Source organism: Pseudoliparis swirei, chromosome 13 (genome assembly GCF_029220125.1).
Source record: "Pseudoliparis swirei isolate HS2019 ecotype Mariana Trench chromosome 13, NWPU_hadal_v1, whole genome shotgun sequence".
Classification (NCBI taxonomy): domain Eukaryota; kingdom Metazoa; phylum Chordata; class Actinopteri; order Perciformes; family Liparidae; genus Pseudoliparis; species Pseudoliparis swirei.
This window is the reverse complement of record NC_079400.1, coordinates 11,720,360-11,744,855: the sequence shown is the minus strand read 5'-3', so window position 1 is coordinate 11,744,855 and position 24,496 is coordinate 11,720,360. Positions and strand designations below refer to the sequence as shown.

The window sequence follows — 24,496 nt, the reverse complement described above, 5'->3', positions numbered from 1 at the left end:
GAATGGTGCAATACTAAAAAATAAAGTGCAAATTATATTTTAAGATGGGGGTTTTTTCTTCCAGAATACAGGAGCAGTGGTGTTTAAAAAAGAAAAGAAAAACAAGTCGAACAATTGGAAGGAATTTAGATTTAATGTACATATTGATGAAGACATTGGTTAGAAAGTGAAGGGGAAATGATGAGGAACCACGTACAACACGCTTACTGCAAAAGTCAAAGGAACAAAGCCATCTTTCAGTTCAACACACGCAGCACAACACAAATGCTTGCTCTGCAAGTTCTGTATCCACGAGCACAGCATTCACGTGCGTCAGTACCTGTACACCGGCCAGGATGTGGGTAAAGCTCGACCGCTTTTCCGCAAATGAAACACAAATGTGTGCTTGAAAAGGAAACGGCAAAGCAGCAGACGCCTTCAGACGAGCTGCTGACTCAAACGATATCTCAGTAATCCGTTACGCGACCCCTTCGCTCAACACATCTACCGAGCAGCACAGTTACAAACTCGTCCTCTCTCATCATCACAATCATCAACGCCATCATCGACTCTCAGCATTCCACGATGCCTCTGAAATCCAAAGAGTTGACATATGTGAATAAGTACGGGTCGCTACGTGGAGCTGCCTGCGTGGGCCTGTTGGGTCTGGCTGGTGGTGTTGCACCTCTGGCTGATCTGAAGCTCCTCTTGAACTGTACAAACACAAAGAAAGCACAGCCATTCAGTTGTCTTTGCACAGATGAGATGCAGGGATGGATTAACCAACGGGCCTACCGGGCCCAGGCCCAGGGGCCCATGAGCTCAGGGGGCCCCTGGGCCTGAGCCTCCGCGCGTGACGTCGCTGTTATTAACATTGTATTGATATGAATATGATGATATGACACGATGCGCCGTAGCCGGTATATGCTGGGCTTAAGTCATTCATGTCAGTAACAAGGCCCCAATAGTCCTACTGAGGGATGGATTACCGAACGAGCCTACCGGCACCAGGGGCCCCTGAGCTCAGGGGGCCCTTGAGCTCAGGGGGCCCCTGAGCCTGAGCCTCCGCGCGTGACGTCGCTGTTATTAACATTGTATTGATATGAATATGATGATATGACACGATGCGCCGTATGCCGGTATATGCTAGGCTTAAGTCATTCATGTCATTAACAGGGCCCCAATAGTCCGATTGAAAAACTAAAGAATAGCCTAAACATTCACTTTGAAGATGTCACAAGAAAAAAACCATCATGATACCTTTCAAGTGAGTGTTTATCCCCTCAGTTTATCTATAGGACTTTAGAGGGGCTGAGTACTCCATGCAATATATGGGCCCTTCAACTCTGTAGGGAGAAATCCAAAAAGCAAGTGCAAAACAATAGCAGTAGAGCTCTTTCTAAGCACCCCCACCCCCCACACACACAAATGCGCTGTTTATATATTTCTGTAAAGTTGTTCTTCATGAAAGTTTATTCGTTTCATTCATATAACCGAAGTCCCTGCTATCATATAATTCGCGTAATGTTGTCTGCTCAGCTCCGGTATCGTTGTTCCATACGGACTGTTTAAAAAAAAAAAAAAAATTTAAATTTATTTATTTGGATTTTATTTTATTTGTAATTGTTTTTATTTATTTACTTTTTTTACGGGCGGGGGGGGGGGGGGGGGGCTTGACACGTCCAGGCCCAGGAGCCCGTGGTTTCTTAATCCGTCCATGATGAGATGGATTGATCGCGATGGGGGGGGGGGGGGGGGGAGTATTCACCCGCTTGCGATTCACAACCAGCGCTGCGATGCAGAGGCCCACGACGACGGAGAAGGCCGCCACGCTCAAGGCGATGAGGATGCGATCGAAGACGTGGTCCTTGCATAGCTCCTGGGGGTCTTTCTCTGCGAGGGGGGGGGGGGGGGGGTAAGTTCAGGGACAAAAACACTTTTTTTTGTCAACGTATATGTTTGAACTCTGGCGCTTCTGACCTCTGACAACTATGACGGTGCCGGCGCTGTGCAGGGTCTCTGTCGACGACGTCTCGGCGTTGAAGAACCCCCAGAGGCAGTAGTACAGGTTCGTGTCCCGCGGCCCGAGCAGAGACAGCTGCAAGGTGAACCCGTGGGCCGGCCCGGCCCGCTGGGCGACGCGGATCCGGCCTAAGAACTCCGCGGCCGGCGTTTGCTTGGTCACCCGTCCGCTGTCCAACGCCAGGAACACAACCCTTTCTTTGGCGGGAAAGCCGCGGTACAGGGCCAAGCTCATGGGCTCCGGCCGCGACGTGGAGCAGCCGATATCGGCTGAGGAGTTGACTCTCGTCAGGGAGATGGACGCCGGGTTCTGGGAGACTGTCGGGGAGAGAAGGTATTGTTACTCACCGTCTAAATAAAAAACAAGCGGGTCACGGTGTCCGGGAAAAGTTGAAGGAAGTGACTTGAAAATGTGTAATAGAGGTTTCAGTGGAAAGCAACTAAGTGCATGTACCTTCAAGGTACTTTACTTGAGTCTTCCCATTTCATGCCCTTCTACCTCATGTCAGAGGGAAAAGGCCATACTATCTAGCTGATGGTTGAACTTCAGGTTGATATGTCACAGCCAAAATATCCCATAATAAGCTGACAACATGCAATGAGTAAAACCAGTTGTGCCACACTTTTTTTGTATCACAAAAGTGTCTTGTATTTTTTTTGTTTTTTTACATTTTAGATGGATGTGCAATACCTGGTTTCCATTTAATTAATTGTTCCGGGCCCAAGTCGACTTAATTATTCGATTTTCTTCACAAAAACCTAATATTAAAGTAAAGTTTAAAATATCCCTGCAGCAGAAACTTCTTTCCTGCCCCTCAGATTTAAGTAGTGACCCACTGGAGGGGCCGGACCCCGAGGTGGGACCCTCGAGACGAAGCTACTCACAGTAAGAGTAAATATAAAGTAGCAAAACACAACTTCACCGTGGTACAAGAGTAAAATGCTTTGTATATAACAAGTTTTAATTAAGTAGAATTATGAACGAAGGACTTTTCCTTGTAATTTATTTGGTGCTTTCAGACATGATGTAGAAACAGGCTGCAAACAAACAGGAAAAGACGAAAGCCCCCAGAACTGCACATCCATCTTCTCTCTTTCGCTCACACACACACAAACACACACAAAGTCACAGTCACACGCACACACACTCTCACCTGTCGAGGTGCTTTTCACCCAAGGGGGCACGCAGAGTAATCCCACCACGCAGCACCACCAGTGGGCCTTCATCCCGCCAGGCGGGCTGCAGCTGACTCGACCCGAGACGCAGCCGTCTGACTGACAAAGGAAATGTGACACAGACTCTTGTCAGTGTGTGCGTGTGTGTGTGTGTGTGTGTGTGTGTGAACCGCATCAGCTCAAAGACATGGAAGCGCTTGTTTCAAAGCTATTTGTTCTTTATTTCAAGTAGTTCCATCACCCACAGCTGCCACATGTTTCATGAGTTATCACACACACACACACACACACACACACACACACACACACACACACACACACACACACACACACACACACACACACACACACACGTTAGATTACCACTCTGCTAATTTTAAATGAACACATCAAAGCTTTGTTTTTTGCACATCTATAAAATTGCACAGAAAAAAACCCTTGACACTTCCCATGATGCAACTCGACACACACACACACACATACATTTTTTAATCACATCTTTAAATGTACATGGATCAATCTGGACCGAGACCTCAAAAAGAATTTCTGAAAGCTATATAAACTTAATAATATATAGTTATATATATATATATACATATATATTATAAAGTATATATATATACTTTATAATATATTTATATATAATATACTTTGTAATATATATAATATATCTATAGATACATATATATAAAAATAAAAGAAATGTCATATATACATTATACATATAGAAATATATATATAATATACATATAATATATACTGTATATGTTATATATAATAATAATAATACAAATATATTAATATATATAATATAAAATATATAATATATTCAGAATCAGAATCAGAATCAGAATCAGAAACAGGTTTATTGCCAAAGAATGAATGTTTTCACAAACAAACGAGGAATTTTTTTTGGTGGAAGGTGCAACATTTGGACATGACAAACAACAATCAACGCAAGGAGGGAGGAGGAGTGGGAGGAAGAGGGAGGAGGAGGAAGAGGAAGGAGCGGGAAGAAGGAGGAGAGAGGAAGGTGGAAGAAGAGGTGGTAGTCCTGGGGGTGACAGTCAGTCAGTCAATATAATATATTGTATATTATATATAATATGTTATATAAAATATATATAGTATTATATATATATTTATACAGTACATATTTATCTAAAGTAAACTGACACTTATTTGTGTGGCAATCAGCGAGTCTGCCCTCTCCGAGCAGGGTTCTCATACCAGTGGTCTCCTCCTGTTATTTAATTCCTGATAGCGTTCATTCAAATTGAATTTTTCCCACAGGAAAGCAAGGAAGCACAACATGCCCAAAGCAATGACGGCAATGAAAATACACAAGAGAATGGAGGTCTCCAGCTTGGTGGATGGATTCCGTATGACTGATTCTGTATGAAATGGAGAATAACAATGATAAGGCACACACACATTAACTCACATATGCATTACAGACTTCAAGACTCTGGGGGCTACTCACCATCCCGCGTGATAACCAGTACTTGGATAGATCCGTTTGAACGACCAGCCGGTCCCATGATGTCCACAGTGTAGTTCTTCTCCTCCAAAACATTTGAGATGGTCAACGACACATATGTCCCATTATCCCATTCAAAGTCATATTTCTTGCCACGCGTTATGTCCTTGGGGGGGACTTCACGCCACACATACTTTTCCCCAATAAACTCCCCATTGGTAGAATCTATGGAGCAGTTTAGTGACGCTGTGTCTCCAGCTGCTACTGCCACTGGCGAGGAGCACCTCAGGGACACTCCTGGGGGCCACACAGAAAGAAAAGGGCAATAAGTGATGTGATTCCCATTAAAAACATCGATTGTTTTGACTTCATAATGCGTTTTATGGAAGCCCCAAAAAATTAGGAACCTGCAACAAGTCATGATTATGAGATATTAAAACATAATTATGAGATGCTAAGTCAGAATTATGAGATAGTAAGTCATAATTATGAGATGCAAAGTCATAATTCTGGGACTTATCTCATAATTATGACTTATAGGTTCCGAATGTTTTTCTCACAGTGTCGGTAATGGGCTTCCATAGTTTGCAATATACAGTACATAATTGGTAAATGCTATATCAATACTTGTATCTGCTGAGGCGGAGTAGAGCAGAATCATCAACCACAGGCTGGACATTCTGCAAGTGTAAACAAAAGAAGGATATTACTAGCAGAGGACCCGGGTAGACCTGGACCGGCTCACCAGGGAGGACCACCTGGTGCATGTTGATCTGTCGTTGGTCTGCAGTGTGATACATAACCATAATCATCTCAACTTCTCCATGTTCAGACTCAAATGAGTTCATTATTGTACCTTTCTGATCAAAAGGATTAAAGGAATAATTCAACATTTATTTGGAAATGAGGTCCAAATGTGTACTGCATTAAGAACATGTGACACGGGGAACATTTTAACAGGCATTAAACCTCCCCAGTTTATTATTTATATATTTATGTACCAGAGACGATGCACATTCATCAGTTAAATGTGAGTGAGCTAGAGATGCATTTAGTTTGTCTGCAACCATTAAAAGGATGTGGCCATATAACATATTTATAACACGGACTCTATAGGACAATACTGGACAGGACAATACAAAACAATAAAACACACACACGCAGTACACAAGTGGCAGATTGGTCAACACAATGAGAGAATATAGCGGCAGTCACAGGTGACGTATGATGACGTAATCATTGTTTGAAGCAGTCTCTTTAGTTTAACGCTTTATGAGGCACTTATTGAAATACTTTGGAATTCCAAATGACAACACTACCGTGCTATTGGAGGAAATACAAATACTGTTTTATTGTTGTGAGATAAAAAAAAAAAATTATATTGTTTTTGGGTAGAAAATCAACGTCAATGAAGTTACCATATTTGGTTCCTTGCCAGTTTGTAGTAAAATAAATGAAGTTACCATATTTGGTTCCTCGCCCGAGGGTTAAAGGTTCAGTTGCTGCTAAACGGTTTAAGTGTCCGTTTAATTACTTAGGTTATGTAAATTAAATTTTTATATGACACTTTATGAAATTTAATATTTCATTTTAAAGTTTTACCTTCTCAAATATGTGCACACGTTTCCACAACAGAAATCTGAACGATTGATGAAGACAGCTTCTAAAAGATTGTTTAATTTTGTGTATATCGTTTTCACTCTAAATCAGAACACGGTCAACAGCCATAAAACAAAAACAAAAATACAAATGTGCCCATGTGTTATGATTAACATTTTCTATAAATTAGGCTGTGAATGATGTGCTACACGCCTCACCGGAGACTCAGAAACCTCAAGTCTTATATTTGAACTTTGCGTTGCTATACTTTTACTCTTTAAAAAAAATGTGTTAACTTCCACAAACTGCATATGAACACATTTGGATCGATAACTCGGTGAGCCTCATAAAGAGTCCTCAGGAAGAGAGAATAACTTACCTCACGGAGGATTCTTTCTGATGTGAGCATCGGGGAAAGTTTCTAGAGAAACACAAGACACACAAGACACACACACACACACACAGGGGAATTTCTTCCAGAGAAAAGCCTGAAAGGCGAAGTGCCTGTCAGTTTGAGGGATGAAGTAATAACCGGTTCCAGAACATGAATAACCCTGAACAACAACCAGGTACTAGGGAGGAATTGTAGGAATGTGTCATTTCACTTTTAGACGTCTTGCTGGCACCACAGATGCTTTGCATTGTTATTATTTGGCAAGTGGCAGTTGGTTCTGTGGTTTTCCCCCTCTCGTGACTGCCGCCCGCCATCCCCCACGGCAAGAGACACGTTTCCACAACTTGGCGTGTGATTGGCTGCTAAGCTCTGAAGGGTTTTTTGGTGACGAGAGGAAAAAGCAGCAAAGTGCAGGAGGCGGCTTGTTGTGGACATTTTTAATTGGATAATAAAAAGTGCGAATTCAATGTGATTGTTTTAGCACCACACACACACATACACATACACACAGTACATGTGTACAGACCTCTCGTCGCATTGAGCCTCGTAGGTACTGTTAGAAGTGGGACAAATAAATGCGAATTTTTCTGGGATTAGCAAGAGCAAGAACAGGCCGGGAAAAGTGAATGCGGAATGTGAGTAATAAAACAGATCAAAGGGGACCCCAGTTCCATTAGACTACGACAATAGGAAAGCAACAAGGAATCCATCATGCCGGCCGACAGGGAGAGTGGCTGTAAAATCAGATGAAAGCATCGAGGCCATCGCTGGGACGAGAAGCAGAGGGCCAGGTGTGACAGAACACAGGTCCTGAGGGGTCAGCGGAGGCGTTTACAACCGGCTCGACACGACAGGACCATGGCACCTCTTGTGATATTCAGATGAAGACCTGGTTGATTGTGTGTTCAGGAGCCCAAATCCTGACCAAATGGGCCAGAGAGGATGTTACTACGAAAGTGAATAAACACGAGCCTGGATTCATGTGTGTTAACCTGCCTGTAGATCAATGGTCATTGATATGATAATGTGATATATGTCTCCCAATATGTTCGGTATCCTAACCCCCGGTTAGAGTGTGTTTGATGTCACTGGCATCGGGAAGTCTCACCAGGTCTGAAAGGGTCATAAAGCGGGTACCCTAAATGCCTGAGAGATAAGAGAAGACAACGGTCCCCCTCTTTGAAGTGGGACAGAGAGTCTCTCCAGAACCTCTCAGGAAGAGAGGGGGGGGGGGATGAACCCCCCATCAGCACCCCAAAGAGGGGGACGGATATCCGGTAAAAGTGGGAGGAGCCGAGGGTATAAAGGTGACGATCAGAAGAAAGAGAGGCTGAAGAAAAAGAGTTTTTTAAGTTCTTGTGACTTTTGAGTCAGGCTCCCGAGAGGGAAATCACTTATAATTGTACTTTGTTTATTTCTTTCTTCCTTTTTTGAATAAAATACTTGGCTGCCTTGCAGTCTTAAACTTTACATTCGGTTCGTGGACCTACTTTTTTGTGAGTCCTATTTCTTCACCCGTCGACCCACCGAGGAGACCAAAGGAGGAGACCCGAAAGCGGACACCCGCCGCCCCCGAGGTGAGTCTGAGCGACATCTGCACGGCTACACCCACTGATCTCCGTCACTCAGGGCACATACTGATTCCTCACACACTGGTAACGGACATTTTGTACTAAAGAGAGATATCGCTGCAGCCGGTAGACCTCCGTCTCTCCGCCGAGCCGTGGTTGGTTCGGGGACCAAGAGAGGGACTCGTAACACCGAGTCCTCGTCGCGGAGTTTGTCCTAAGAATAAGAATATTAATAAGTGTCCCGCCAGCCGCTCTACGAGCCTAGTAACCTCGAGCGTGTTTGGGAGGAGACTAGATTATTGAATACCCAGCATTTCTCTCCGCGGAGATCGATCTGACATCATCCGGGGTGCCGCGTGCCGAGAATAACAGCTACCACTGTCTATGTGCACGCGCGTCATTCATCAGGCCCGAACGATCGCGGAATCATATAGAGGGAGTTACTGATCTCCGCCTCCTCTCCCCCTTAACTCGGTCTTCGCCCTCGCTCGAGTTTCCCGTTCCCCCTCGAAGCGTAAGGCGGGGATACCGTGACCGGGGCGGTCGTCAGAAGAGAGGGACAGGGCATCGTGACCCGTGGACCCGTGTCCTCTCCAGTGCGACAGGTTAGCAGCGCGCGGTGACGCGCTGCGCCTGGGCGCCGCCGACGGGCTTTTAATGACAGTTATCTACACGTCTGTCATTAGAGCACGATTATTTCCCCTCAATAAAGTACCCGGTGTGAGCCGGCTCGCACCTCAAACCTTTCCCCCCCCTCCTCTCCATCTCTCCTCTCCCGTCTCGTTCCCGTTTCCCCCCCCCCCTCTCCCCGCTCCTCTCCTCCCTAGGTTTCCCCTACCCGAGAAGACTGCGGCGTGCCTTTTTATTTCCGTCTCTCACCCGAGGCGACAGAATTCGGTTCACGTACGCGTCTCTCTTAACAGTACGCTTTGGTTACTTTGACGCAACTCTCTAAGGTATACAATTACAACAAAAATTAAAAGAATTTAGCACAAAGGACTGTTTGGTTTTAAAGCATGAATGTCAAAAACTTGGAAAGGTTTTCACTCTGCGGGCCTGAGAGGCTGTTTCAGTGAACAATGACTTCATCCACACTCTGTTTGCCACACACACAAAAACAACAACAAAAAACGTACAACACGTAACTAGACAGCGGAATGGGAAGACAATACGGAAAAAGTCATTTTGTACAGTTAAAAAAACAAAACAATGACTGTGATTCTTCACTGGGACCAACCAACCAACCACCGGGCTGGTGGACGTGGTCGCACGCACGCACGCACGCACGCACGCGCGCACACGCACACGCACACGCACACGCACACACACACACACACACGTTGTCGAGTGTCAACTTTAACACAAAGGAACACAACGCGTTTCATATTTTGGGCGGATGACTCCTGGAAGTTCATGACTGAGCATTCGGCGTCGGCAGGTTGGGTTCATGAAGTCCACACACGTCTTGTTGCTCTGTGGCGTCACAGGTCTCTTTCTCCTCGTTTCCCAGAGCAGCAGGTCACGTGACAGATCTGCAGGAATCAATGTGTGTTTGTTGCTCCTCTGGGCTCAGGTTTGGCAGAAGAGATCCACACATGTAGAATGCAGGCACTGCCCCCTTGTGGCCTCGTGGAAGACATGCACCAGAGGCGGCGTTCTCTCTCTCTCTCTTCCCCCCCCCCCTCACCACTGCATGTGCGGGGGCTGTGTGTGGCTCCGACTCCTGTACTGGGTGTGCAGGAGCGCGGCGACCTGCGGGGAGTCGTGGCCCTGCAGCCAGTCCTGATAGAGGGTGTGCAGGGCGGGGTTGACCTCCGGCAGGCTGACCGGCAGGCTGCTGTAGGCCTCCTCCATCTGCTGGACGAGGTCTTTATCCGCCCGGCCGCCCGCGTCGCTCTCCGCCTGGCCGCGGCCGCTCAAGCACCCTGCGGACACGAGACGGGCTCAGAACCGCAGCTCCAGGATCATCTCGCCGCGGTTCTCTCCCGATGGTTTCGCGCATTACCTCCCGGGCAGGACAGCACCTCCACCAGCTGGTAGGGCACGCGCCCCTTCCTCATTCGGTGCACCAAGGTCTGGATGTTCCTGAAGCCGTAGACGGCGGCAAACTGCAGCAGCGTCTCCCCGTCACGCTCCAGGGTCACTTCCTGGAAGTCTCGGTTCCTGTAAAACAATGTGAACGGCGCAGTAGGAGAGCTTTCAGACGCTTTAATCTGGCTTTACGTGTCCGGCTCAACGCGACGAGACTCCACTTCCCACCTGAGGGACTTGTAGGTGACCTCGTGGACGTCCAGTCCAAAGAGCTCCTTGGCGGAGCGTTTGAAGACGTGCTCCAGGAAGCCCTCCGAGCCGCGGCCCTCGTGCCTCACCAGCGCCGCGTCCCCGGCCTCTCCCAGCCTGCAGCAACGACATGCGCGGGCCGCGAGGCCGACGTTACCCCCAAACAACCGGATGACACATGCAGACCTGCTGCGTGCTCATTGGTCTAAGCCGGAGTGCACCGCTCGGACTGAAGCCCGGCGGCGGTCACAGCGCCCGCCTCCAGCAGCAGCTGGTCCTTGTGAAAGTACACGGAGTAACCGCTCAGATAAAGAGCTGAACGCCAGAATCAAATGAAATGGGGTCAATAAAGTCGAAGGGTGAATATAATAAATAACTACGCTAAGAATGCTGTGTCGGCTATTTCATCAGACTTGCTAACGAGTAGCTTCGATGCTGATTCATTTGTTCTCAACAAAGACCACCGATAGGACGACTGACTCGGGGTTCAACACATGCTGACCAATGGGTTTTCCATGACTTTAAACTCTAAAATTTCCATGACTAAAGGTTTTGTGAAATCTCAGTTCATAGATGAAACAGTGAGAACATGTCGTATTTTGCTTCGGTCACTGCCTTGTGTATATATTTTGTTTTCCTCTGTGTATTTAGTATTGTTATTGTGTTTTATTTTAATCTTTTATTAATGCTCTAATGTGCACTCACTGCTGTGATCCTGCAATTTCCCCACTGTGGGACTAATAAAGGAATATCTAATCTAATTTAACCTAACAATGAGGATTCAAAAGCACACAGTATGGACCTTAAATGACACAATGAGGGACAAAAGTTTTGATTCAAAGAATAAAACATTTATGTCGTTACGGTGCGTTCAACTTGCAGCGTGAGAAAATGTGAGAGTACGAAAGAGCGAATGCCGGCTTTATATTTTGAGTGTCATTCTTTTAAAAGCATATTCATTATTTACTCAGCGTAAATGCACATATGAATATATAAACACATTTTAATGAATTTTCCAGAACTTTTGGGATTTAATTTTCCCCGGGACTTTTCCAGACCTGGAAATAACCATTTTAAAATGACTTTTCCAGGTTTTCCATGAGCGTACGAACCCTGCGGATAATCCCGACTACTCACACGTGATCCAGTGGAACCGAGTCCAGCTCCTCCACTGAAACCTTCCTCCGCTCCATCAGGTCATAGAGCTCACCTAAAATGTAGAAAGACAAATAAACAAACAATCAAAACCTCCGTTATCGTACGAGCAGGACAACAGAAATTCTCGATGACGTCCGTTGACAGGATGACGAAGTGTGCTTGAGGATAAACACTCGACTGAGATGGGATATAATCCTGTATTTACACCACTGGGGTCTCGACGACACACACCCGACCTTCAGATAAATAAAAAGCTGGCGCGGACACATCCAGGGCTCACAACAAGCTCATAATCATCTGCACATGTGGCTCAAGGTCGCGGTGTGACGAGGTCTGGACCTGAGGTCAGGACACAGTCCACGTCTCGGGACTCCAGCAGGCCGTTGTAGAACTCCTCTCGGACCGCCTCCAGTTTCTTATCGAAGCACGGCGCCACCAACACGTGGTACACACTCCCTGGACTCAGCTTCTGTTGGGAGGCGATGCAGGCGGGAGAAAACATGAGGAAGTGTGTGTGTGCGTGTGTGTGTGCGTGTTTCCCCTTCGGCTGCCACCGGTGCAGCTGTTGGAGTTAACAGTCCCACTCCAGCCGCCGCTGCTCACCTGCTGCTTCGAGAAGTAGTCTTTGACCAGGCAGCCCATGATCTGCTGAGGAGACCTGGCTGTGCAGATGTGAGGCGTGACCAGGCTGCCCAGCACATGCTCAGAGTAGCGGATCCACCCTGGACACACACACACACACACACACACACATTAATACAGTAAACACAGACCCTCTGTCCTTCAAAATCAAATGTTTTCATTAATAGCAGACAACATACCGAAAGAGGCAATAACAATCTTTGTGGCGTTCGCACGGCGTGATAACGACTCGGGAATAATATTTGCATTCCTTCGCGGTGTGTTCGTTTGATAACCGAGTGAACACCTCGAGTTTGAATTACTCAATCCACAGAAAATGAATAGACAAATGTTCTGTTAATTGATTATTCTTTCATTATTTCCGTTCGTTGTTTTATCTATGAAATCAAAATGTTGAGCTGTTTCACTCATGGGGACACGGAGCATTACCATTGCTTAGAAAAAGCCACAGGGCTATAATCCAATATCCCTGAACACACCTAAACCATGCTTACTCACACATGCACACACACACACACACACGCACCTACAGACTCGATATAATTAGATTATTTTTCTTTCTTTTGTTATCTATCTCATGCATTTTTCATTTTATGTTTGAAATTTTGTAAAAAGTTAAATATTATATAGGTGGAGGCTTCAAATACTGAGATATTCATTTATCTCTGTTGTGATTTATATTTTGTTTTATTGTTTGAATTGAGGAAAATAAATAATAAATAAATAAAAATAAAGTCATGAAGCAAAACCAATAACAATAACTGCCTCTCTCGTTTAACATCATTAATAATGTAATATATGTGTGGCTTTTTGGCAAAATTAGACATTTTAAAGATTTATGTGCTCTGTTGTTTTTCTGTCATTGTAAGACTACATTATTAATAAGTTAGCAAAAAAAAGATGAATTGATAATTAAAGTAATCATCCCCGTCGTGTCCCTACAATAATGGCAGAGTCCTGTCAGATTAATTCCTCTTCCAGACCACTTGACCAGTGAACGTCCCACAAACTGAACGTATAAATATAAATGTGGTTCCCTCTATGATAGAGGGAGTGGTGAAAGAGGAGCGCTCTATCTCTCCCCACCAGCACGCCATCGTTATCTCTACTTCTAATAACAAGCTCCGCCTCCCCTCCCCCACTCAACACCAAGCCTGAGGAGCAGCGTTTTGATCAGGCAATATAAAAGAGGGAGGTTGAATAAAACGGTGCAGAGGGGGCGGAGCGTGAGGGGAGTTGTACCCGGGCAGGAGGAGGTGAACATGGGCAGGGCCGTGGAGTCGTGGTGCCTCCTGCGGAACCTCTGAATGAACTCCTTCTGGCTCTCCAAGATACTGAAGCCGGCCGCCAGCGTGGTGTCGAACACATACTGCACGCCTGAAGGGGGGAAAGAGAGAGGTGCGTTCAGCTCACGTGAAGAGGAAGAGGATGAGGATGAAGAAGAAGACGAAGAAGAAGAAGAAAAAGCCAAAATGTATCGTTTGTTTTTTAAAGTTGAATTGTAAATAAATCTTTAAGCTTTCCAAACAAAACTTTAATGACATCATGAGGTGAAAGAACAAAGAAGCACACGTCCTAGATCTTTAAAAAAAGGGGAAATGATGTACAAGACCTCTATTAACTTCATTTAAGAGCTCTTTATAACACGCATGTAATTGCGTGACCCGTAACCAGCGCCGCGGTTCCCACTCACCTAAACTCTTGAGGAAGCCGCACAGCTTGTGGGCGGCCTCGCTCACGTCCACGCCGAACTTCACGGCAAAGAAAGGCAGCGACTGCGGACACACCGACGCCACCAGCACCTTGTGCTTCGACACATCGCACTTCTGGAACGACGTACAGGTATTGCTCAAAGGTGCAACAGGAAAGGGGGGGGGGGGCTCCTGAGCTGTTGCTATGGTTTCAAGAGGCTACGCTGTACCTTGTTGAGGGCCAGGACCCGCTCCACCTGCTCCAGGCTCTGCTCGGAGATCTTCAGGCTCTCCTCCTCGGACAGGCAGCCGTCACAGGACAGACAGGCGCTCAGCAGCAGAGCGGAGCCTTCAGGCACCTTGGGAGGAAGGAGTGTTGGAAAAGAGACACTTTTATACAAAATACATTGAATGGGCACTCCGGCAATTTAGATGATAGATAAGATTTGAAAATATATCCGGATCCTGCAGGGACCACGAGGCACGAGGCCATGTTTCCTTGGTAAATATCACTGTACACACTTTTTATAAAAGAGTGTTAAAAGAAGCCAGACTTCAGAAAGCTCCGGGAGAAATGAGACAACCGGCGTCTGAGCAGTTAATCCACGTGATTTTTTTAAACCTACAATTCGTCCTTTAGGAGAACGAGATCGATCGGGAAGCACTTCGGTTACCTGCCCGTTGGCTTCATCTCGCTCCGGCGGCGAGTTGGTGCCGTCGTCGTCGCTCTGCTTCTTGTTGCACTGCGTGTGTGGAGGAAGATTATATTACATTACATTACATTAAAATACATTATATTACATTTAATTACATTGCATTACATTTTATTTAACTGTCGCTTGTATCCAAAGCGAGTTACAATCTCACCCCGTAGACACAGCTACGAGGAGCAGCTCAGGGTTACGTGTTTTGCTCAAGGACACGTCGACACGCTAACCACAGTCGACCAAGACTGGGAATTTTTTTATTTGATTCATCCTGTAAAAGTGGAGAACCCAGTGCAGAGACACCGTTCACCTGATCCTCACCTGTTTGGTGCAGTTCTCACACTTATCCTTGCGCTTCGCTTTGTTGACCACGGACATTTTCTCTGGCAGTTGTCTGTAAATTGATAAAACGAACAGCAGCTTGATCACTGGCACCAGACTCTACCCTCCAGACTCTACCCTCCAGACTCTACCCTCCAGACTCTATCCTCCCACCTCTACCCTCCTCCAGCCCGCCAGCCTATCACAGGCAGCCCTCCTGTCTCTTTAATGAACAGGAACTAGAGTATCCCGTTTTTAAAATATTTAATGGCTCGCGTTAATTACACACCACACACACACTCACACACACAGTTACCAACCAAAAACAAAAGCCATGACATCATCTCTCACTGTCAGAGTGCAGAATAAAGTTGACTCTTGTGGTAAACATGTTATTACGTTTCAGCCGCCAGCAGCTAAACACACACACACACAGTCGATATTTCTTTACGCAATGTGTACTGTTGACGTAGCTAAATGACGTCACATTTGATTTGAGCAAACTTTAAACACCAGCTTTCGCGTTACAGGCCTTTCCTCTTTTCTCTTTCTCATTTCTCTCTCATGGTTTTAAAGCTCTGCGTCGCGGACTGGACAGCAGGCCGCGGGCAGACTATAAAAGGTCACATTGTAAAACTCACCGGTTCTTATTCCGCTACTCTTTGGGACAAAGACATGGAGGAGGGGGGGAGTGTACAGAGGACAGCCAGGAGAGCTGCTCCGCGAAGAAGAAGACAGCTCGCGCGCGGCAGGTGAACTCGTGGAGTTACTCAGCACCTTTTGGGTTCAGGTGAGGTCAAGCCGCCCGTGGTGCGCGTCACCGGCCGCTGCTCGCGCAAGCCTGTGCGGTTATCTTCATAACACCGGTGTTCCGGTTGGCGCTGTCCCAACAGGCGTCGGGGGGGGGGGGGGTCTGCTAGTATCGAGGCCACTCAGGTCTGTGTACGTCCGCCTCCATTGTGCACCCCCCGGGTGAATCCACGCACATGCGCACACGGTCTGAGCGGTGTTGCTACGGAAGCCCTTGTCATTGCAGAAAATTAACAAACGATGATTATGACTGAGAAACAATTTAAAAGTATGTCCGGAAAGTTTCTTTCAAGACATTAGGTACACAACATTTAAAACATATATATAATTGAGTTGTCGGTAATCGAAAGTGTTGTACACGGACTACACAGCCAAATGCTTTAAAACATTTTTTTTAACTCAGTAAAGCTTTTATTTTGAAGGCGGGGAGAAACCGATCCGTCCAATCAGCGAAGGCGGATCCAGGAAGGAAGTGTCACCCAGTTTTTGCAGTAATATGAAAAGAACTTCCTTATATTTCAGTCCAGCGTGTTTCCTCGTACTAGAGAGACGTACATTTACGGAAAGGAAGAAGAGTTTAAGGTAAGAGGTACAAAAACATGTCGCCACATTGGTTTCTTTGTACAATTCTGGTGAGACAGTTGAAGGGAGTGCAGTTATTCCCCCATCACATCCAAGCTATCATCTTTCATGTCTTACTCGGTTTTCAGATCGAATTAAAGTGTTAGATTAACCAAATTGCAAACATGTTATATATTTCTCTCCCTGTGTGACATGGACTCATGTAGAAAGTTTGGGTTTTTATGGTTGATATCCCTCTTCTGAGACTTCTGTCCCAACCACACTACCATGGGGGTGGATGGACTTCCATGTGTGCTGCACCAAGGGGAAAGGGAGATCATATCAACACAGCGGTGCGTCAGTCCATTGAGGGGCTGGACATCTCTGAATATGCAGTAACAAGTCGTCAGCAACAGATCTGGATTATCCGAAGGGACAATGTTCTGGTCCAACAGGGGCTGGATCAACCTGCTTGGGGGTTTCCTTGGGTAGAACACTTCCTGGGCCCAGTTAAAATGCGATTAAACTAATTTAGAAATATGCAACAACCAAACTCAAAACAGAAATAATGAACATCTTTAAAAACAAAAGTAGATTTAACACACTGAGGCTCCACAACTCCCCACAATGAAACAGAACCCACATGAAAGCAGTACGTATGCCATGTACCGCAAATCAATCCTGATATAAAACTATATGTTGTTGACATGTCGGACACCATGGATAAGAGAGACCTAGCTCAGTACAAAATGAAAAGAAAACGTGTTTCTGTCGCCCTGTTGTTGTAGAATTTAGAAAGTCCAGACCGAGCACAGCCGAAATACATCTCATCTGCTACAATTGATGCTTTTTTACACCTTTTATTTTTTCTAAAAGGCATTGTGAAAACAAACACACCCTAACCGATGTCTCGAAATGCCTCTTCGATGCAGAGAATCTCGTGCTCTTTTATAAAACTTAAAATGTGTGCGGTAAAAATTTAAAAAAGCGTATTGAAATAACACTATCAACCTGGAGTAGACTTGTAAGTGATTTGCCATTTTTCAGATCAGGGTTACTATCTCCATAAGAGGCGTAATACTCCTGCCTCTGTTCAGATGGGGTACATGACGGTAGAGGAGCACAGCGCCACCCGGCTCCACCTCAAGAGATCTCCAGGCATTCGTTCCTGGTCTATTCTTATCGGTATGTGTGTGTGTGTGTGTGTGTGTGTGTAAAATGTTAATACAGTGTACCCAATCTCCTCTGTTCTCTCTCTCCATCGTCTCTAATGATCCGCCTCTCGTTGTAACTGCAGGCGTATCGTCTGTTGGGTTGACCGCTGCGTACTACAGCGCAGGTACACAAACTGAATTGACCTTCTTCTTTGCAGCCCCTTCCTCAGCGGCTCGCTGCAAACTCACGCCGCTTTCTATTCTTTCTTTTTTTAATCTATATTCCTCCGTGTGGCGTGCGTCCCACAGACAGCATCCCGTGGAAGCTCTTCTACGTGGCGGGCTGCCTGTTTGTGGCCATGCAGAACATGGAGGAGTGGGAGGAGGCCGTGTTCGACAAAACCAAGAACCGGATTGAGCTCAAGACGTTCAGCCTGTACGCTTTAGTCCTGACGCTATGGAAGAAGGGCCAAGAGAAAGGTCAGAAACACCCCGTAGGGAAAGAAACGGCAACATCTCTGCAGAGTGAAGAATCTGAGCTCTTAAACTTCTCTCTCTCGCTCTCTCAGTTGTGCTGGATCTGACGCAGCTGTGTGACATCTGCGTCCAGGAAGAGAAGGTTCGCTATTTGGGGAAGGGCTACCTGCTGATGCTGCGACTGGCTGCCGGCTTGTCCTACCCCCTGACTAACAGCGCCACGATGGGGGGACGCAGGTAGGTTTTCTACTCGGAGCCCGTCGTCCTGCAGCCACGATGTCTTCGGCTACGGCCACGCGGTGTATTTACGTCGTGGTAATCGGCAGTCTACGGGGAAGCTTTACGACGACACGGAGGAGCTATTGAAAACATGGCTTTATTAAAACATGACATGATGAATCCGTTCAGACCGTGGTATAGTGAACTGACTCGGGTGCTCTCCTTCTGTTGCGTTATCTTTTTGCTTTCCCCGGTGTGTGTGTGTGGAAAATATTCGTAATCATACATCGTTATTAATATATATCGTTAAGAATGCGTAAACCTACCCACCTAACTATTATCCTCAGCACGTGCACAGGTAGACCCCTCGTGGTACTCGAGGACCGGCCCTTTTCCCCTGGATGAGAAAAGTACCTTTTCTGCTGGAGACACATTTTATATTTAAGAATAAAAATTACTCTGTCATCACTTCCCCCCCCCAAATGTGTTTGGATATCTGACGGGGCTTTTATTTGAGTTCTTATGAAAATGTCGCCCCGACATGCTCCGCGGCGCTCACGAGCAACCGCCACGCCCCCCCCCCCCCCCCTCTCCTACTCTCGCGTTTATTATAGGGCATTTTTCACTCCTATCATTTTGTAAATTAAAATAAATTGTAATTGTTAATAGGAAACATGTCGGTTTGTTCAGATCATGTCTTCTCATGCCACAATGTGTGATTACTTGCTAACTTCAAGTTACAGTGATCAATAGATAAATGATTATGGTGATGGATGCCATTTTTTTTTTCATTTGAGCACCTGCCCCCCAACATGTCTGTGCACGTACCTGATTATACTACTGTATCGTTAACAGTAAATCAGTCATTATGGCAATCAATGTCTTCTTATGCTCTGATTATTCTGAAGTTATTATTAGTGAAGCCATGCAATGTGATGGAGGAAAGTATAACAAAGTGCACACGATGATGCAGCATGTTCCCGTTGTCCTCCAGCGACGTGGAGGAGATGGCTGCGTTGCTGAAGCGCTTCCTGGGCCTGGAGGAGATGCAGCAACGCAGGCAGCAGGAGGAGGAGGCAGAGTATGGCGAGGAGGAGGAAGAGGAAGAGGATTCTTTGGACAACAGCAGTGATTCAGATGGTGAAACAGAGAAACTCTGATCCGGCTGGTCGTTGGGCGGATTGGGTTTAGGGGCATTACCCAGGGTGCAGTTCGAGCGATACCCTCACCACACGTTTTACTAGCATGTGCACGAAACGCCACTTCCAGTTTCTCCCTCGCACGCCTCCTTCCTCGGGAGACTATAGTTACATACTTCTTTATATTCCTGTAAACTGGGATGGGAATGTGACCAAATGTCTTCGAAAACATCCCCAAGCAACATGGAAGAGACTTTAGTCCTTCATTGTACTTTTAGATGCAGCTCTCTACAAGAGAATATTATGCCTTTTTGCTTTTTTTCTCTAATTACTATTTAGAAACACTCCAGATTACAGTTTTACCGTGCCTTCCTGATTATCTATAATGTGTGTTTGTGTGCAAGTCAATGAAAAAGGGCTTTTCCCAGCGTTTCCAGGACCACCCAGTTGATAATCACCTTTTGGTTTCACGTGTAAATGGGCGCGACTGATTCTCGTGGCTCAGTGGAGAGTTAATTATACGTGGAACGCTTTCGCCTGTTGTTGTTTGTCTTTTAACGCTGATGTACTTTCTGTGGACCAAAGACTGAATCTCAGGATCGTGGCTGTTGATGTCAGAAAGAAAATGGAAACTTTGGAGAGGTTGTTTTTTTCGCAGGCTGATTTTGTTGCCTCTGTTTATTTTGATACATTTGGAGGAATTATATAAAAGTTATTTGATTTTAAACTCAGTTTCCTTTTTTGTTGTTGTCATTGCTACAATTGGTGCAATTAGCACATATTTACACATAAGTCACTCCTGTGACTAAGTAGCAGTTTGATTCTAAACTGGCAACATGTTGCCGGGCACCATCTCGCCGACACACGCTCTGATGTCCTCCGTGATCCTCTGCAGAGGAGCCGTCACGGGGCTCACGTGTTCCTCGATCCACTCCCGGGCAGTCGCCTCCGGGTAGAGCCGCACCATCTCCTCTCTCACGGCCGCCGCTTTCTCTTGTAGCACCGTCAAATACCTGAGGAGGCGTGGTCAGACGAGGTTCACGTTACATTTCTTACGTTATTTTCAGGACGCGGTGAATGTTGAGCAGGTCGTTATTCTCACGTTGACGCTTGGCTGTGAATCTGCATGGCGATGAGGGGGCTCACCATCTTCCTCTGTTGGTGGTGGGGGCTGAACCAACCTCTACAAAACCTACAGTAGCACGGGCAGACAGTTATTCAGCCGTTTGTATCCAGGAATAAGTATTACAACTTTTTTTCACATGGGTTAAAGGGTGGACATTTTGAAACAAGCTATGAAACTGGCCTTCCTTTGAGCCACAAGTTTGAAGAACATTAATATTTACAATAAAAATCATTATTTCTTACCGTGTCAACGTCTTGACTATATTATATTCATTTTGCAATTCACTTGATCAATTAAAGTGTGGCTTTTCATGGAAAACACCAAATTGTCTGGGGGACCCCAAACTATTGAGCGGTGGTGTTTGTATTCTCATTTGCCGTCTTGCTGAGAGAAGATGGATACCAGTCACGTCTGTATGCTAAATATGATAATACAGCCAGCAACCAGACAGCTAAGCTGAGCACAGTGAGAAAAAGGAGGAAACGGCGAGCGTGGCTGTCAAAAGTTAACAAAAAGTTGCTTAATTCCAAATACAGAGCATATTTATGATTGAAGGATTTCCCCATGCGCCTCTCGTCAGCGGCTAGAAGCTAAATGCATTAAATGCTGTATGAGTGCAGAGCTGCAGCGATTAGCTAGCCACTGGCCGGGGATTGTACAGAAGTCTATGGGAAAATGGCCTTACTTCTGATTTATTACCCTCAGTAAATATGGAAATATTAGTTTATGGTCTTAATTGGTAAGTTTTAAGTCTTCTTCAATGCAGTATGATGTTCATTAAGTTACGGTCCTATTTAGAGTAAAATAGACAACAAAGCAGGTTATGCTTGAGGGCGTGGCTACCTTGTGATTGGCAGGTTCCTTCCACTACGTTGTCTGTTTTTTATCTTCTTACTTTAAAAACACCAAGAACTACACATCTTGTGGTACTTAGTGTTTTCAGTTCATGAAAGGTAACCACAATAATGCCTAAAAAAGGGTTCAGGGGTACTTAGCTTCATTTTCTCGTGTCACTTATTAATGCAAATCAACAACAACAACATGGGGATAGCAACAAAAAGAAGAAGCTGGCTTCAGAACTGAAGTTCTTCATCTTGTTAACAGACACGAGAGTGGTATCGATCTTCTGAAGCGTGAAAGTCAAACGATCATTTCACGTTGGAATTGGAAGTACGACGTCGTGACAACCGCCCGTAACTCACATGTTGTTTTCAAAAAACCGAACGTCGTCGGAGTTCAGCAGCGAATCGAGCTCCACGGTTAACTCGGCCAGCCTCCGTCCTGGGAACAGCGACTCGTCCGCCGTCGTCCTGAAAGCCACGTGGAACACACTCCCGTTAGCCCCGAGACGCGCGGATCACGATGATGATCAAACGACGTCGGCCCTCACCTCCCGATGGCCTCGGCCTCCACCGAGGAGATGCCCAGCGCCTCGGCCACTTTGCCCTGAGCCTCGGTGCTGAACCCCCCGTGGCGGAGCGTCTGGAGACAGGCCGCCAGCGACGGGAGAGCCACGTGCATCAGCTCGCACAGCACCGACAGGTGGTCATACCTGCCGGTGGGGAGTGAGTGTGTGTGTGTGTGTGTGTGGGTGGGAAGGGGGAGATAATGGATCATCACCAACGCTCCGTGTTAAATAAGCAAATGAAACGTCACAAGATCTCTGAAAATGGAAAAGTCGAAGCCATAAGCCCTCCCACTACTTGCCTTTGCCAGCCTGTGATGGCGATGCCCTGCAGGTTGACGGCGGCGGACACAGCAGCGGCCACCTTGAGCCACTGCACGTGATTATCCACGTGTCTCTGCGTGCTGGGCACACAGGTGTAGACACAGGTGGAGCCCTTAAAGGAGCTGGCCGCCCACAGGTCGGACATGCCGGCCGCGCTGTACTTCTCCAGCAGAGACACTGGACGACACGGAGCACATGTCACTACTAACACGGCTCTGGGGATTTGTCCCCCGTACACGAGCCGGATGTTTGAGCACTAATGTCCACAGCATAGGGTTCCCTACCGGTTGTGTCCACGTCCAGATTAGGGCTGTAGTCCCACAACATGGGCTGGACCAATCCCACGAGGCCACTGGCTGTCAAATGGATAAAAAAGAAAAGAAGCGATAAGACGTCAATGAAAACAGTCAAAACAAGACACGTGGATACCAAAACCAGCTGTTGTCATCATGCCATCAGGACTCCTCTAAACGGTCACGGAAGTTTCTTTTTTAATGTTCGTATTATTTCTGGATATTGGATTATTAATACTATTGTTGGAGCTGTTATTATCCACCAAGGAAACTGCACTGTAGAAATACTTAACTGTATGTATGTAAAGTACGTCGGTATTATTAGAAACTTAATACAGTAAACAAAAAGTCAAGCTTTGTCCTCCATTCTAATAATCTATAGCGTGAAGCTAATATTCATACTGAACACTTACTGTGTGTGTACTATTGTTTTTTTACGAGTGTCTGTGTAACTTGTGCAACCGGGTAACTCTACGCGTACGTATTTCAGACACCAGCGCTCCACTAACCAGTACCTTTCAGTGTGTCCTGGCTCATGCCTCTCATCATATCGTCCCACATGATGACGGTCAGGTGTGGCCACGCCTCCTTGATGGCCTGGGCCACCTTGGTCACGTGATTTAGGAAAAGCTGCTCCACCGTAAATCCGGGAGAGGCCAACCGCAGCTTGGACTCCTCCCCCTCGCCGAGCATGAACACCTGGAGGAATAACCATTACAAAAGAAAGAAGATGAAGTGACGCCGCCTGTGATTGGCTATCGTCCGACGGGAAACCGAATCGCACCTCGTCTGCTCCGATGTGCAGCGCAGTCGAGTCCGGATGCAGCTCCACCACCTGCCTCAGCATCTCCATCACCAGCCTCACGCCGTCCTCTTGGTGGGGGTTCAGGGTGCCCACGCAGGTCGCCGTCTCTCTCAGGATCCACATGGGCCGATGCTTCAGCACGAACTGTTACAGAGGAGCGACGGCCACGCGGTGAACGACGAACACGGACGCTGAATGAAGCGTTCACAGGCAATAAAAGAAACGTCCGCCTCACCTCCATGTGGCCAAACGTCTGCACAAGGGGGACGACCTCCATCCCTTTAGATTTGGCAAATTCCTGCATTGACAGGACCTCCTCCCGGCTGAGAACAGAGCGGGCAGGAAACAGACGTTGAACTTCCTGAACCAGAGCTTTGATCTCTTTATCCCGCACGGGAATGATTATAGTTGTATGATCTCACAGCATGATGAGGCAGATAAACCAGCCCGTAAATCAGGAGTGAAAACAGGCGGTTTCTGTGTCAAACTGCACCTGTAAGCAGGCTGAGCTGTGGCCTGCAGCAGCTTCAGTTCCCCGTCATAAGGAAACATGTCCTCGTACTCCACCAGCAGGCCGTCTGCGCCCAGCTGAGAGAACAGCTCGATCAGCTGAAACACACATGGACATGAACACCTTTTAATAGTTACATAATACAGTTAGAATCGGGTGGAGGCTGCTGCGCGCTTACCCTGTGCAGGTATTCTACCCTCGGGGGGGCACCTTTCAAATCCAGGTGCACCAGTTTCTTCCCTTTGGGCCATGGTGGTCCCTCCATTCTGCCCCTTCACAGACTGCAGGGCACGGATGGGGCTTCAGATGAATGACTGGGTGAGTGTATTTATGTCTGAGAATGAACATTAGATCACGTGTTTGACTCACCAGAGAGAGGACTGGAGACTCCGAGGAGGATGTTATTGTCGTGAGGTAGATCGATTTGTAATCCTGCACAAGCAACGTCCACCGCTTCCAGTCGCTTCAACGTAAACACGCGGGATCGGTGATCGATTGGTTTGGTCTGCGCGGGGAGAGCAATGGATGGAAGGGCGCGCGCTACATGCTGTAAACACGACTAAACTCAAGCAAAGCAGCGGACAGAGTGTCCTTCAGGATTTGCACACACAAAAACAAAGAGTTTGTGTTCGGAACCGCGCGCTGTCATCAA

At 46.5% G+C, this 24,496-nt stretch overlaps 4 protein-coding genes and 1 long non-coding RNA gene across 9 annotated transcripts; 1 reads left to right on the top strand and 4 right to left on the bottom strand.

Moving 5' to 3' along the window:
- Nucleotides 1-109: 109 nt before the first annotated feature.
- Nucleotides 110-3,262, bottom strand: LOC130203748 (uncharacterized). 2 transcript variants are annotated; one of them, XM_056430145.1, is made up of 4 exons: nucleotides 3,156-3,262; nucleotides 1,960-2,319; nucleotides 1,748-1,872; nucleotides 110-692 (listed from the first exon to the last, which is right to left on the bottom strand). In XM_056430145.1, the coding sequence occupies exons 1-4, from the start codon at nucleotides 3,226-3,228 to the stop codon at nucleotides 552-554; spliced, it is 699 nt and encodes a 232-aa protein (XP_056286120.1). In that variant the 5' UTR covers nucleotides 3,229-3,262; the 3' UTR covers nucleotides 110-551. The 2 variants fall into 2 exon arrangements, with proteins under 2 accessions (XP_056286120.1, XP_056286121.1); XM_056430146.1 differs by lacking the exon at nucleotides 1,748-1,872.
- Nucleotides 3,263-4,032: 770 nt separating this feature from the next.
- Nucleotides 4,033-8,969, bottom strand: LOC130204136 (uncharacterized). Of its 2 annotated transcripts, XR_008833558.1 has the most exons (4): nucleotides 6,636-8,969; nucleotides 5,285-5,337; nucleotides 4,661-4,954; nucleotides 4,033-4,571 (listed from the first exon to the last, which is right to left on the bottom strand). It is a non-coding gene; the product is annotated as an uncharacterized LOC130204136 (long non-coding RNA). The 2 variants fall into 2 exon arrangements; XR_008833557.1 differs by having other exon boundaries at nucleotides 5,285-8,969.
- Nucleotides 8,970-9,206: 237 nt separating this feature from the next.
- narf (nuclear prelamin A recognition factor) lies at nucleotides 9,207-15,749 on the bottom strand. The gene is made up of 12 exons (XM_056430677.1): nucleotides 15,662-15,749; nucleotides 15,021-15,093; nucleotides 14,667-14,735; nucleotides 14,223-14,351; nucleotides 13,995-14,127; nucleotides 13,544-13,678; nucleotides 12,263-12,381; nucleotides 11,999-12,128; nucleotides 11,639-11,711; nucleotides 10,481-10,618; nucleotides 10,227-10,384; nucleotides 9,207-10,146 (listed from the first exon to the last, which is right to left on the bottom strand). Exons 2-12 carry the CDS (start codon nucleotides 15,075-15,077, stop codon nucleotides 9,905-9,907), a joined length of 1,383 nt encoding a protein of 460 aa, XP_056286652.1. The 5' UTR covers nucleotides 15,078-15,093; nucleotides 15,662-15,749; the 3' UTR covers nucleotides 9,207-9,904.
- On the top strand, nucleotides 15,741-20,111 carry LOC130204134 (cytochrome b-245 chaperone 1 homolog). Of its 3 annotated transcripts, none has more exons than XM_056430681.1 (6): nucleotides 15,741-15,810; nucleotides 17,489-17,576; nucleotides 17,689-17,730; nucleotides 17,855-18,025; nucleotides 18,115-18,259; nucleotides 19,236-20,111. In XM_056430681.1, exons 2-6 carry the CDS (start codon nucleotides 17,489-17,491, stop codon nucleotides 19,399-19,401), a joined length of 612 nt encoding a protein of 203 aa, XP_056286656.1. In that variant the 5' UTR covers nucleotides 15,741-15,810; the 3' UTR covers nucleotides 19,402-20,111. The 3 variants fall into 3 exon arrangements, with proteins under 3 accessions (XP_056286656.1, XP_056286654.1, XP_056286655.1); XM_056430679.1 differs by lacking the exon at nucleotides 15,741-15,810 and adding an exon at nucleotides 16,308-16,412; XM_056430680.1 differs by lacking the exon at nucleotides 15,741-15,810 and adding an exon at nucleotides 16,308-16,412 and having other exon boundaries at nucleotides 17,439-17,576.
- On the bottom strand, nucleotides 20,020-24,303 carry hexdc (hexosaminidase (glycosyl hydrolase family 20, catalytic domain) containing). The gene is made up of 12 exons (XM_056430676.1): nucleotides 24,214-24,303; nucleotides 24,023-24,125; nucleotides 23,827-23,942; nucleotides 23,569-23,656; nucleotides 23,313-23,477; nucleotides 23,044-23,227; nucleotides 22,520-22,591; nucleotides 22,214-22,412; nucleotides 21,897-22,058; nucleotides 21,709-21,816; nucleotides 20,483-20,572; nucleotides 20,020-20,393 (listed from the first exon to the last, which is right to left on the bottom strand). The coding sequence occupies exons 2-12, from the start codon at nucleotides 24,107-24,109 to the stop codon at nucleotides 20,204-20,206; spliced, it is 1,461 nt and encodes a 486-aa protein (XP_056286651.1). The 5' UTR covers nucleotides 24,110-24,125; nucleotides 24,214-24,303; the 3' UTR covers nucleotides 20,020-20,203.
- Between the last annotated feature and the right edge of the window lie 193 nt (nucleotides 24,304-24,496).